Genomic DNA, 14,487 nt, shown 5'->3' with positions numbered 1-14,487 from the left:
AAAGGGAATCCTATGCCAGATGGCACTTCCTTATGTAAAAGACTCAGGATTCCCATGCCACCTGCCCTTAAAATGGGTTCCGGTTATTCAAAAGTAAGGGGAAAGCCCTCTGCGACTCTTTGAGAGGACACCAGTATCCTTTACAAAGATGTGTCTTGGATCAATTAATCATCAGCCCCAAATAAAATTAAATACCTCTAAATGTACTTACGTTGCCCTGCTTCATTCACTCTTTCTCAGTCTCTCAGTGTGCCAGAAATCTCACCAGGAAGTAATCAGCATCAGACTTAACCAGCAGATGTCCTAGGTTAATGGAGGGTAATATCTTTGTAGGTGGGAGGAGACATCACACTTTGCCAAGGGGACAGCATAGTTTATTTCTGAGACTATATTATAGCATAGCCGAAAGACAGGTTAACCCATTGATGCCCTAAACAAAACCTGGGGGGGGGGGGAAAGGTGAAGCTGCCTCGGCTATAGTATCATCGTTGCAAAGTATGATTGGCAGTGATGAGGTAGAAATGTGGTTCACTTTGCATATATAGGCAAATCTACCTAATCTGCCTTTTCCAAAACAGCATGAGATCTGAAACTTTGAAATATGTGCGTCTCTGAAATTTGTAATGCAGTTCTCCAGTCACGTAATGTGTACAAAATGCATGTACTGGTGTAAGGTGTGAAACCCCCCCCCCATAAATTAGTGAAAGCATACACAAATGCTTTGTATTTGGGGAAGTTGCGCTTTGCAAAAATGTTTAAATTGGGCAAAACTGAATACCCCGAAATTCGTGCTAAATGCTGCTGAATTTTCTTAAGGACTTGGTTTGGGGGGGGGGGACTGCCCCTGTCTTCTCTTGGAGTATTTGTGTGCTTGGATAAAAACTTGAACATGCCTATTACTCAATGTTCTGTGTTCAGAGTTGCTCTTTGATGGAAAATGCCTCAGTTGACTGTTTCGTATAACTTGTACAGTAAAATCGCAACTTATGTGCATTTAACATTTGCAATTTCAACTTTATGCAATTGAAGGCTGTCTGGTTGAAATCACACAAATTAAAGGCATAATCACAAAAATTAAATTAAATTAATCATACAGGTTGAATTAAATCATACAAATTAAATTAAATCAATCACACAAATTAAAGCTATTTTGCACAGGTTTTCCTGGCACGGTAAGAGCTTTTAAAGTCTCTCCCTTGCTTACCAGGCTCTGGGATGCTCTCACAAGATCTCACAGGAACTTAAATGACCCCACAAAATCTCAAAGAGCATCCCAGAACCTGATAAGCTTGGGGGTGGGGAGGGACAAGGCCTGTTTGGTGCATGGCTCCAAAAAGGTAAGGCTGCTTGTGCTGGGTTGACCTTTCTGCCTTTACAAGCCATCCCCAGAACATAGCCCATGTGATTGTATTGTATCGGTTAATTGTTCATTCAGTCGTAGAAACAGAAACAGTTCCTAGGATACCTTTGAAAATAAGCAGATTGTGTAATGTGCTTGCCTGCTAATTTGAACATTTGTGTTTGTTTCTCAGTTTCACAGATAACCCACAAATAACAGAACATCCTGCTGCTTATACGTGTTTTCAGCCCAGTACAGGAAGACAGTACACAGACACTTTATTATTCACTGGCTGGAGAAAGCTGAAGAGTGAAAACAAACAATTCAGGAAACACACCAATTTCCTGTGGAAAACCCCCAGTCCAAGGGTAGGACTTGGAGTTTAGATTTTGACCCAAGGTGTCCTTCATGTTTATCAAGGGATGGGGATGAGGGAGAGATAAGCTATGCAGTAGATATACTTTGTACAATATTGCAACATAAGGAAGTTCTTTTACTGTTTCTAGACATCTGCTGCTATGCATATCATATCTAGTAATGTTTCTTCTGGTGTTATATGTGCCTTCTGTAGTTGACCTTTGTAATGTTTTACTTTGAAGTCTTTATGACAACATTTTAGGTTCCTGTTAATTATGTTACTTCAAATGTATACTCATATTTGACTTTTTCTGTCATGTTTTGTTCTGGATTGTTTTATTTGATGTTTTAATACAGGTTGTAAACCACTTTGAGATTCCCCCTCCCTTAAAAATATAAAGCAGATTAGAAACGGAATGACTAAAAATAATTATCGTAGCTTTTAGTAAACAGTTCTAAACAGTAATAGCTGCTGTCTTCAATAGCATATCCTCTTTTACTATTTTGCACTTCACATGTTCTGGAAGGGATTGTTCCCTAAACACAGAAAAGAAGTTTTTACATGTCACTATGGGACACGGGTGGTACTGTGGGTTAAACCACAGAGCCTAGGGCTTGCCAATCAGAAGGTTGGCGGTTCGAAACCCCGCGATGGGGTGAGCTCCCATTGCTCGGTCCCTGCTCCTGCCAACCTAGCAGTTTGAAAGCACAAAGTGCAAGTAGATAAATAGGTACCGCTCCAGCAGGAAGGTAAACGGCGTTTCTGTGTGCTGCTCTGGTTCACCAGAAGCGGCTTAGTCCTGCTGGCCACATGACCCAGAAGCTGTACGCCAGCTCCCTTGGCCAATAAAGGAAGATGAGTGCCGCAACCCCAGAGTCGTCCGTGACTAGACCTAACAGTCAGGGGTCCCTTTATACCTTTATGAGGTATACATCTGAACCCACATGTGTGTCCACCACATTTCCAAGCGGCTTAGAATCTTTTGCTGGGGTTAAAACGTGTGTGCATTATGAACAGGTATTTCTGCCCTTGATCTTATGCCCAATAAGGCGTTCACACATCAGAGGAATAAAGGAAGATTGGTTTATTACATGAAATGAAAGTGACATTAGTATATGGATGCTACTTCAGATAGCAAGGTTACAAATTTAAGCATGCAGCAAATCATACAGCACACAGACCTTAATTAGGAGAATAAAAGGATCCCAAACAATCCGAAAGCCTGAAGGGTAGGTGCAGCCATTTGCCACAGCCGTGCACTAAAAGTAAAGTGAAAGAGAGAAGGGAAGGATATGGCTGTCCTGAAGTAAGCAGAACCCAAGTCGGGGTTCAGGGGCCTGTGCCTTCCATTCGGGAGTTCTACTCTCCCTGTCAATATCCTATACCAAAGTTGCAGCCACAGCACATAGCCTAGATGGGCAGATGACAAAGAATGTTAGGAAATTGTTGTATTTTTGATATTGCTGGGTTGCTAGTGAGATAGGAATGAAAACCTCTCTCTTAGCCTCTTCACAAGGGTTTGAGGGAAGACTATGCATTGTTGTTATTGGCTGGAGGATCAGGATTTCCTTCAGTGGGACTTACATCTTGTTTGAAGACAGGGGATGGCGATACAGTTGTGGCCTGAGAGACACACAAAATTAATTTACTATATAATAATAATAATAATAGTAAATAAATTTTTATTTATATCCCGCCCTCCCCAGCTGAAGCCGGGCTCAGAGTGGCTAACAACAGTAAAATAATACATATGAAATTTATTCATTGTTATCATCTTTGTTTTCATCCTAGCATCATTTCCTGCAATATTCATCACTGCAATATTCATCACAGCAATATTTATTAAAACAATTTCCCTTATTTCTTCCAGTGTATTAGAACTCTTACTGGTCTCCCTTCTTTTATGACTGAATGACCCAACATGTTGGAATAAGCCAAAGGATTTTTACTGCTAAGGGCCTGAGCCGGCTTGATTATGTTGAACAATTTTTTAAACTATGTTATGGCATGACTGGAAGGCAATTGTGATGATATGTGTCCGAATAATTAAGTGATGCTTTGTGTCCTAATAATTAAGTTATGCATCATTTTTACAGCATCTAGGGTCTGACTGAGGTTACAACATAGTTCCTAATTGCTAAAAAGAGGGGGTCAGTGGTACCACACATATTTTGAATCTAGAGAAGGTCTTAGATTCAATCCAGTTAGAAATATTACAGGTAGTAGCACTAGAAAAGACTGGAGAACCAATTCTGGTTACACTGGACCAGGAGCTCCAACTCCCATCAGTCCCAGCAAACATGACCAATAATCAGGTTGATGTGGAGTCCAAAAATATCTGAGGCACCATGTTGGCTGTCCCTGCACATTTCCACACGAGGTACCAGTTTGTTTTAAAATGGCCCTCAGCATTTTATTGTGCATTTACCCTTATAAGAACATTTTTGCAAGCAATTAGCGCTCATATAATGCATGTTTATATATAATTTTCATATGCCTTTTCATATGCACATCCCATTAATATTCACATTATTTTGGTAGGAGAACTACATAACACTTAGAGATCTACAAATTTTGAAGAATAGCACCTCTCAGGTGGGCACTATTGTCATTATAAAAGGACAAGGTTGCCGTTCATGGTGAGTTCCGGCACCTCTTTTTCTAGAAAAATACCACTGCAGCCCAGGGCTTTCATGAAGTGTGAGTTAGGAAGGTTCACATTAAAATATGAACGAAACCAAACTTCTCTCCCACACCTAATGGGGACTGATTCAGAAATCAAAACTGAAATGAACGCATCTTCTCATAGAGAATCACACCTCCCCATGTACAAAATTGTTGATTTCGGTTGAGGAGAAACTATAATCTTATGAACAAGAAGGGTAACCTTGAGAGAAGACTTGCCGTCTACTCGTGGGAAATGAGAAATAAGTGCAGAATAAATGAGTTGCTTGAACAAGACACAAAATGTCCTCAAAATAGCCTGTGGTCATGGATGATGAGAGTCAAAGTTCAACAACATCTGGGGGCCCAGTGTTGAAGAAAGCTGTTCTAGGCTGCAATAGACTCAGGATCCAGACCCAGCATCTATGATGGAATACCCCTATAGATTGAAGGAGGCTATTCATATCCACAAATAAATATATTCTCCGTACCATCTTCTCCTTGGACTTTTAAGAATGTTTCTCTTAAAACTTGAAAAAAAGGATATTGAAATGCTTACCATGTCGTTGCTGGCTGCCTTCATCCCAAGATGTGCTAAGGAAACAGTGATGGCAAACTCCAGCATGGTGAGCAGGAGGAGAAGGACAGCAAGAGCAGTACCTGCAGACTACGCAGCAGAGAACCATGAATTGCATTATGCACTTGTCCCTCCTACAAATTTGTCCAGTTGTAGCATCGAATTACGTCCTGCCCTACAACGTACTCTTAAAAAGCAGCTTGGGAACAGTTGGGGACAGTGAGGTGGTGACCAATGTGATCTGTTTGATTAAAGCGGCAAATGCACACCTGACAAGATTTGATAGTCTGCTATACTTGGAACACACACGTGAAGCTAAAAACACGTGAAGGCTCTTAATCTGGAATATGACACATTCTTGTTAATTCATTTTACACTGCATCACATTGTATTGCATTGTACTACATTGCTAAATCAGCTGTACAGTCAAACCTCAGACTTGACAACTGAGGTTTGACTGTGTTATGGATCCACTAAAGGCAAGAGCAATCTAAGGAGCCCATGTGCATAGCAACCCTCCCTTGGCATTTGACTCAAATGCTTTTAAAACCCAAGGGCCTGCCGATGACTAGCATCCTGCAGAACAGCGTAGCGAACTACACACGTCACACCATTATGTCAGAATTAGATTAAATGGAAGGAGTCCATCACAGCTTTGGAGGACAAGCACAATTGCATTCTCTGTTGAAATGGCATGTGAACACTAGTGTACATGATTCTTTCCTTCACCCCCTACTAACAATGTTGGTAGTAGTCTTCATTGCGTACATCTTTGCCATCCTTCAGCTGTATTGGGTTGGCTAACCTTGGTCCACTGGATATTGCTGGATGACATCTTCTCTCACAGCTTTACTGTTGGGCATGCAGAGTGGGGCTGATGGGAATTGGAGTCCAAGGACATCTGGAAGGCCACACCTTGGCCAAACCTGTCCCACATCCCTTGCACAAAGGTGACAAATGCCTGAGCAATGGCCCATTCAAGAGGTGCCTTTGAATCCCATTACAGTAGTTGGTTTGGAGATCTATGCTCCATCAAACACAGTTGGGGTTACACTGAAAAGTATCAGGTATTATAGACTAATAAATGCAAGAAAACATGGCTTTAATATACCAAGGCACCCAACAATGGCATTCAACAATGTGATGTTAGGATGGTTCTGAGAACTGGAGTTGCACTCAATGAAGGAGGCACTGAAGTGCCAAATAACGTAGCTAGCGCTGTGGGTTAAACCACAGAGCCTAGGGCTTGCTGATCAGAAGGTGGGCGGTTCGAATCCCCGTGACGGGGTAAGCTCTCGTTGCTCGGTCCCTGCTCCTGCCAACCTAGCAGTTCGAAAGCACGTCAAAGTGCAAGTAGATAAATAGGTACCACTCCAGCGGGAAGATAAACGGCGTTTCTGTGTGCTGCTCTGGTTCGCCAGAAGCAGCTTAGTCATGCTGGCCACATGACCCGGAAGCTGTCTGCAGACAAACGCCGGCTCCCTCAGCCTATAGAGCGAGATGAGCGCGCAACCCCAGAGTCGTCTGCGACTGGACTTAACAGTCAGGGGGTACCTTTTCCTTTACCTATAAGTTAATCCATTGACTCTTTGCTGAAATGGAACAAATATCTGATGTGCTGAAAGTGCAGAAATTTCTCCCAGACTCACAAGTTTGCCAGAATTCCACATTTCTAAAGGCACAACCCAAAATGCAAAGAAAGGACATGCAAGGTCAAAAGAACCACACGGGCAGTTTCAACTTTACTTGCTGTTTTCTCCACAGTATTCCCCACTGCCTCAGAGACAAGCTGTGTTTCAAACCAAGCAATGGCTGGTCTCCTTTGCTGTAGGAACTTGTGCTTTGAAAACAGGAAGCGAAGCTCAAGGTAGGTGCATGAGTCTTTCCCATTGACACACGCTCTCATTCATGGATGTTGCCTGTAAAGTCAATGTTTTCATACTTGTATTTGCTTGTTAACTTACCTGCAGAAAAAAGCCTTCAGAATCACTATAATCTCTTTTATTATTTATATCTATCTCCATTGCATAGAGAATGATGCCAATTGTGGCCATTATAGCACTTGTGATGTTCATTCTCACACTGGACATAACCTGAGAAAGAGAGAGAGAGAGAGAGAGAGAGAGAGAGAGAGAGAATGAGTTTACCAACAAAAAACTTTACTGCCTTAAATTCACCACCCCCTCTACCCTTGATTCCTAACCTGATTTGCTGGTGAGCTGCACTATTCCTCTGTGGACATTATCTAGTTCACACTGCAGAGCAGCAAAGGCCAAGCCAATAGACCCTTCTGTCTCATAAGTAACCTGGTGTCCAGGGAATAAAGTGTCTGTCCCATGTTGCCAGATTCCCAATACCCTACCCCACACCCCACCCCCTTGGGATAAAGGTTCATGGAATCAAGAGTTAGGATGGAGAAGAAGGGAAGGAGAAAAAGAAAACATTCTACATCTCACCAAGGCTTTGTTTGGGTATTTCTCAGCTGCCACAGACAGTGATCCAGAAAAAATGAACTATTCAAAAGAAAAAAAGAAAATGCATTTTGCTGCAATTCACTTAAAATTCCAGGAACAACTATCTACTTCCAACTACATAGTACTATGGCATAATGGGAGTGATGTCAGGTGATAGTATATCATGCGTACAGGCGGAGACCCCCCAACCCGGGGCGACAACCAAGTGGAATAATGACTCAAGACAACATGTTATGGCATTAAAATTTTGCCACAACTTTCTTAAAGCTTCAAATGTAGGGAGACCTTGGCTTAGGCATTGGGTGTTTACCCCTCCCCTGGCCAGGGATCCGGGGAACATCAGCATTATCCAGAATGTGTGGGGATTGGGCTGGCTCTGGAGAACGTCTGTTCAAGCAGAGAGCCTGCCCTCCATTTCACCACCATAGCAGGGGAGAGCAATGACAACTTATTGGTGTATGGCCTATGCCTCCCCTCAAAACAACCCCTTTAATGGGGAACCCTGGGATCGCCACCACAGGGGGGGTCACCATTTCATGCCCCCCTCATTTAGGGAAGATAGACTAAAGGATTCCGCCCAAGGCCTGAAACCGCCAAAGTTGAGACATTTTGATACGGGGAAGGCAAAACCTGCCAATGCAGGAAAATTCCTTTCCAGCCCTTCAACACCGACCATAACTTAGCAGTGCCTGCGTACCTGTGAAGAAGAGGTTAACCTGCAAAAGAAGCCTTAACTGAGGGAGGGCAGGGTGGGAGAAGCTCTGGAGCCAACTGAAAACTCCCAGGTAAGTTCCACCCACAATAGTGGGTGGGGGCAGGGCGGTCCCTCCCCTTACCTGGCCAACTCTCTCCTGGCAACGCCTCCCCAGCTGGGACTGGTTAACTGGCAGAGGTAGGCGGCTACCTCCAGGTGTCCAGCTGGGGGGGGGGTGAATCCAGGCTGTACTGCCGGGAGCCGCATGGGATCGGTGGGGTCTGCATATGACCACACAAAATGTGCCCCCCATTTGATGTGGGGAGCGGTCATTCTTCTCCCTTATGGGCAAATCGTTAACTGAATCACCTCTGAAGACAGATGAGAACTTGTATATAACGTATACATGCTTTTCTGTTGTTATTTTTTTAGAACTCAGGGCATGACACATTATTTCCTTTCCTTTCACTTCATAATAATTCTATGGCAATTCCATTTTGCAGAAATAAAGCAGAGGGTGACAGTGGCTTATTTTCCCTGCTGTTAGGCATCTGCACCCAAAAAGCCAAATGCTGAATAGCCATTCTAATCTGGATCTCTTCCTCAAGGTTTAAAGTCACAGAACCATGGGCACCGAAACAAACTTCATTCTCAAAGGCAAGTAATACTTACAAATATTCCACTCCAGAATGGATAGCCTGTAATAGAAGTGAAAAGTTTGTAGTATCGTCGAAAATGAACAATTACAATTGTCCCCAAGCTAATGTAGATCAGTCCCAGCATGACCTGGATGGCCTGTGAGAAAAAAGTACAGACAAGATCAAACATTCCCCTCCAAGGTGGCTTACATATTAAAACAAGAGTACATCAACTGTGAGAGAACAAAACAACATCCTTGAAACTCCCGAGTATTCTATAAAAATTCTGCTGCCCTTCAGATATTGCTGGTCCCCAACGCCCATCAGCCCCCATGGTCCATGGTCAAGTATGGTAGGAATTGGGGTCCAACAGCCTCTCAAGAACCACAATTTAACCACACTTGCTCTGAAGCACATTTTATTAATAAAAAAAAGGAAAAGTAAGAAATCCCCTCTAAAAGCTGCTTAAAACAGCTTTCCAAAAAGGTGTGATTGTGGTGGATTTCTGGATGCCAACATGTAAGAAGTTTCTGAAGCCTGGGGCAGCCACTGGAAATCCCTACTGCTGAGTAAGTAAGTGTCCATGGGACAGGGCTGCCATACGTCCAGATTCGGCCCTCAAAAAACTTTGCCAAAAAAAGCTTTGGATTTTCACTTTTTGAAATACGGCAACTCTACCATGGGATTGAAGATTTGCTCTGCTCTTCTCCTTCTCCACTCCTGCTAAGAAGAGGCATAAAGACAGATAACAAGAGAGATACGAGAAACCTCCAGATGTTCTTTCTATCAACTCCAGCTCTCTCTTGGCCTAGAAAACTCAATAGATACAACTTTCACATGGTGAATATAATGGGTGCCTTGGACTATCAGTTTTCAGAACACAATCTCATCAGGAGTTACCCTGAAAATTTCACTGCTCCTCTGTATGTGTGAGTCAGTTGGCCAGTCAGTCAGTGAGGGCCGAAAGTATTGAAATATCACTAACAAAGTCACATTGGACCAGAGGATAATCTGGTTGAATCTTTGTCTGGTAGTCCCCTGGTAAGATACCCCCGTGAATCAATTTAGTCCTTCCTACACTCTTGGCAGGAAAGTACCACCATTCCATGGACCTGAACATATCAAAGAAACTTACCCCCAGAGTCTTGATCTCTATTTTATGGAGTTTCTTCAACAAATCTTCTTGAATCTGTTCGTTGTTGGAACCTCCAGGCTGTTGGCCTACATTTTCTATACATTGCACTGTCCCTGCTGGTTGAAGTCCAGGGAATTCCTCACCTGCTTGGATGGCACCATCAGAGGGAATCAACACTACTGTTCCATTAGACTTGATCACTGGATCTGTTGCCATAGCTGAGATGTCTGCAAAATGCAACCCATTTGGGGTGGGGGATGAAAATTTCAGCCTCAATTTCCTAAAATATTAAAGGGACACAGCAGTACCCTTTAGTTAAGGCAATTGGCAAACAAAAATAACACCCTTGCCATGATAAGCCTCACAATCCTATAGCTTATAAAAGTGATGCCTGCAGAGCCAATGACTTAAAATTTTTGGATAGAGATAATCTTTCATTAGGACCATCAACATTTCATAAGTCAATGCAGGATCAAAAAAACCCATAGGGTATCTACATTTCACCCTCCACATCTGGATTTAGGCAGATGGACCAAGGAAATTTGTGGGTACATGGAGTCATAAGAAAGCACAGTTTGTGACATTGCACATCATTATTGATCATGGAGTCTGTTAAGACATCAACCTTAGCTTCCAGTCTTCTAGCTGTGTAGAGCTGGAGTCAAGATGAGAGGTGTTTTCACCATAATCTCTAGTGCAGTACGCAGTTCTGACTTCAGTGAGAGAGTCTGCTCTTGAAATCTGAAACCCATAGCAAAACTCTTGACTGTTAACAAGGCTGGCCCAACACCTTTCCATAATATGAGAATCAGGGTCAGCCCAAAAGGTTTTGCTGCTAGAAGCAGACCATTAAATACTTATCCAGCACTGTTAGGACCAACTCTAGTAAACACACAAAAGTAGTATAAAATTCAAACCTTCCACAAACTCCAATAAGGTCAGATGTACCTTCAGTTCTTTGAAAAGGTTCTGGTTATTCAGCAGTGAAGGGAAATCCCTCTGCACGTGCTCAGAAGCACTTGGTTATTCCTTCAAGTCTTTCAGATCTGAGCCTTGGATCAGATTAACTACTCTCCCCAAATACCTTAGCTCACATCTAAGCACATTACACTCCCTGATATGCTTGTTCTCAGCCTGATAATCTCTCTACAAAGCGACAATGAAAACAGTGCTTATTGTTGGAAAATAGGAAGTAGAATGGAGTTGTTTCAAGTTACTCTTTTTAGGATGTGGTTTATCCAACCAACCAAGTATTTGCAAACTTGCATTAGTGCAATAAGCCTAATATTGCAATAAGCCTGATATTGCTGTAATCTTCAATTTGTAACTACAGATAGTTATAGTAAATGAAGTCAGCCATTATTCAGATCTAATGTTACACATGGCATACCTTCAAAAACACTTTTTAAATATATTTCCCTCATTTTGCTGATGTTCTTATTATAATTTTTACCTGCCCTTCAGCAGCAGGTCCAGGGTGAGTTGCAACAATTTAAAAATCATCATCACTATTATTATTATTACAGTGGTACCTCAGGTTAAGTACTTAATTCGTTCCGGAGGTCCGTTCTTAACCTGAAACTGTTCTTAACCTGAAGCACCACTTTAGCTAATGGGGCCTCCTGCTGCCGCCACGCCGTCAGAGCATGATTTCTGTTCTCATCCTGAAGCAAAGTTCTTAACCCGAGGTAATATTTCTAGGTTAGTGGAGTATGTAACCTGAAGCGTATGTAACCTGAGGTACCATTGTACTTTATTTTGTCTAGCTGAAGCCATTATAAAAAAGAAAAATACATAAAACAGAATGAACATAGAAAAGAATACATTACACAGTTAAAATAATTATTTAAACCAAACATTTGCTCAGAAAAGAGTTTGCTCCCCTGAAGAACTTATCATCTCCACAAATGTTTCTCCTTAAAATTGCTGCTCTAAAGGCAAAACAGGTCACTTTTTTTAGAGGTATAGGGGACTCATCCCCTGATAAAAAGTTAATTAAGTATCCAATTGATCTGTCTATTTGGAGATTTAAATCTTTAAACAAGACTGCTCTTAAATTTATGTAGATTAAGGCAAACCACTAAGGCTTTGGGTAAGTCTTCAGGCACATTTCCTCGATATGAGCAAACTCTCTCTTCATAGCAACAGTGTCCTTCAACTATGGCAGAGTGGATTGACTGAAGCCGCAGAGCTGCAAAGTCTTTTCTTCATTTGATATTTGTGATGTTGGTTACTTTGTGTGGGCACGGAGTCTAAATGGGAAGCTTGGCATACAAAGTGGCACATTTAGACAGCCAGGCAGAAGTGTGATCAGCATAAAAACCATGCTTTGAAATGTGAGATTTCATGTGGTGAAATGCCATCTCAAAGCCTAACGAATTCAGAATGTCCAAAGAGTGGCCGTATTCGCTCAATAACTTGAAGCATTTCTTGATTCCAAGATGGGACCGCTCTAATGTTAAGACTCAGCATCTCATTGAAAGCAGAAATTACTAAAATGGGCCTTATCCCCCTGACCTTTGAGGCATAGCTTCTTCTCCCAGTTCAGATGGCTCTGGCAGGTGCCTAGCTCTGCCTCCAGCACAGCCACTTTCTCCCACAGGGTCACCACCTCGGCACTCGACGATGGAACTTCGGACATCCTTCAGCTTTCACTGCAGATGCAGCGGCTGAACAAAGCAAGCCAGAACCAAGCAACCGTAATGACTGCTAGTCAGTACCCACAACCCCTCAGTGCCCCTTGCAGCCAGACAGCAGTCTTATGAAAGGCCCCAACCCCTTCACTCTCTCACCCACCGCTTTATTTATAGGGGACCCACTGACTGAGGTATGGGGGAATGGTGGAAGACTTTCTTGGGGGCATTCAAGTGACCCAGATCTTGTTTTCATAACAGGCAGTGCTACCATATTGAATGGGGTAGAATGTGTCAGAGTGAAGCACAGATCAGAACTTCCAGCAACACGTTGAAATGCTGTACTGAAGTGAAGACCCCTTGGGAATTCAGACCTCTGTGTGACAAAATGAGAAACAATAATGGCTTAAGGGTTTTCGTTAGAGTTCCAGCATTTTCAGGGCAGTTGAAGACTATGCAATATCGAAGGGCAACAATACATACTCCAGCCTTCACAGAACAAAGACCACCTTCCAAACAAAGCATGGAAGACTCAGTTCCCTTTGGAGAGCTCAAAAATAGCAGTAAGATATTTATTCTGGAGAATTTCCACATTTGTTTTTTTGAAGAGTTTCCCATATTTGTGCACCATAACAGATTTGTGAGAAGTCTTTGGCTTCAAAAATTTTGAGGGCTGGGGGAATGTGTCTACCTCCTTTGCTCCAATAAAACCTTGATAGAGAGTGATAGAGTGTGTAATAATCTATACTCTAAAAATGGGAAGGCACCTGGGGAAGAGGGAATAATTGGAGAAGTGTATAAAGCCAGGGGCAGATCTTCTATAAAACTAATGAATCTTAGTTTAGGGCCCCTAATTCCAGAGGGGCACCAGAAGTGACTTTAGTCCACATTGCTTAAAATTTTGGGGTCTAGTTGACCCAATTTGAGTTGCATGACTCAAATTTATTATTTTTTTTGTTGCATATATTTCAACAATCCTAAAATTTGAGAGTCAGTAGCACATATGTTGTAAAGGTGTGGTGATCTGTCATGCAACAACCCCATTGAAGAAGATAACAGGGGTTACCCAGACCTCGTTGCTAGTTGCAAAGGGGTCCCCATAACAGTTCAAGCTTCAGGGCCCCCAAAATGTAGGTTCACCACTGTATAAAGCAGCCCTCTATTGATGGATCTCTATCCTAGCAGCTCTATTTACAGAAATTAATATTAGCAGTCACTTTCCCCCTCAATGGAATATTCGTACAGTATAGTCATTTCTATATTTCAGAAAGATGATCCTAGCAAATCAGCCAATTAGCCAATTATCGCCCTATTAGTTTGTTGCATATCTCATTGAAAATATATAACAAATACTTGTTAAGTAAATCACATTATTGGCTTGAGTCTAGTGAGATGATAGCAGAAGAACAGGAGAGTTGATGTTGTAATCACTCAACTACTGCTCACTGCTTTGTACTTTCCCATCTGGTACATAAATATGTAAAACTCAAGTGCAGATGTTTATTTGGAGTGTTTACTGACTTTTCAGCAGCTTTTCAAATCAGTATTAAAAACACATAAAATAATTTACTGTCACAGGAAAAGGGAGGGTTCTATTGTGTGTAATTCCTCAGGTACAGGAAGAAACAGGAAGTACTGTCAGCATGGCAATGTCCTTTCCTCATAAACTTGTTGAAATCACTGTAGTTCTCAATTACATTTGTACGTACAGAAAGAGTTACGATAGTCAAAGAACATTCAGATTTAATATTACACATGACATATCTTCAAAAATGCTTTTTAAAGCTATCCTCCTTGTTTTGTTTATGTTCTTATTAAGCTTTTCACCTGCTCTTCAGTAGCCGGTCCAGGGTAGGTCCCAACAATTTAAAAATCAGTATTGAAAACAGTGAAAATAAATTTACTGTCACAGGAAAAGGGAGGGTCCTATTGTGTGCAATTCCTCGGTGGATGTGTGTAAATCATCACCACAGGA

At 42.0% G+C, this 14,487-nt stretch overlaps 1 protein-coding gene across 4 annotated transcripts; it reads right to left on the bottom strand.

Moving 5' to 3' along the window:
• Nucleotides 1–2,766: 2,766 nt before the first annotated feature.
• Nucleotides 2,767–12,557, bottom strand: LOC310762038 (membrane-spanning 4-domains subfamily A member 12-like). Of its 4 annotated transcripts, none has more exons than XM_083612472.1 (7): nt 12,397–12,557; nt 9,880–10,106; nt 8,779–8,901; nt 7,395–7,451; nt 6,903–7,031; nt 4,921–5,028; nt 2,767–3,320 (listed from the first exon to the last, which is right to left on the bottom strand). In XM_083612472.1, the coding sequence occupies exons 1-7, from the start codon at nt 12,518–12,520 to the stop codon at nt 3,228–3,230; spliced, it is 861 nt and encodes a 286-aa protein (XP_083468598.1). In that variant the 5' UTR covers nt 12,521–12,557; the 3' UTR covers nt 2,767–3,227. The 4 variants fall into 4 exon arrangements, with proteins under 4 accessions (XP_083468598.1, XP_083468600.1, XP_083468599.1 ...); XM_083612474.1 differs by lacking the exon at nt 12,397–12,557 and adding an exon at nt 10,797–11,020 and having other exon boundaries at nt 9,880–10,159; XM_083612473.1 differs by lacking the exon at nt 12,397–12,557 and adding an exon at nt 10,828–11,020 and having other exon boundaries at nt 9,880–10,159.
• Between the last annotated feature and the right edge of the window lie 1,930 nt (nt 12,558–14,487).

The sequence above is a fragment of the Podarcis filfolensis genome (assembly GCF_964270895.1).
Source record: "Podarcis filfolensis genome assembly, chromosome: 1".
Classification (NCBI taxonomy): domain Eukaryota; kingdom Metazoa; phylum Chordata; class Lepidosauria; order Squamata; family Lacertidae; genus Podarcis; species Podarcis filfolensis.
The sequence above is the reverse complement of the archived record's forward strand: the minus strand, read 5'-3'. Positions and strand labels throughout refer to the sequence as shown.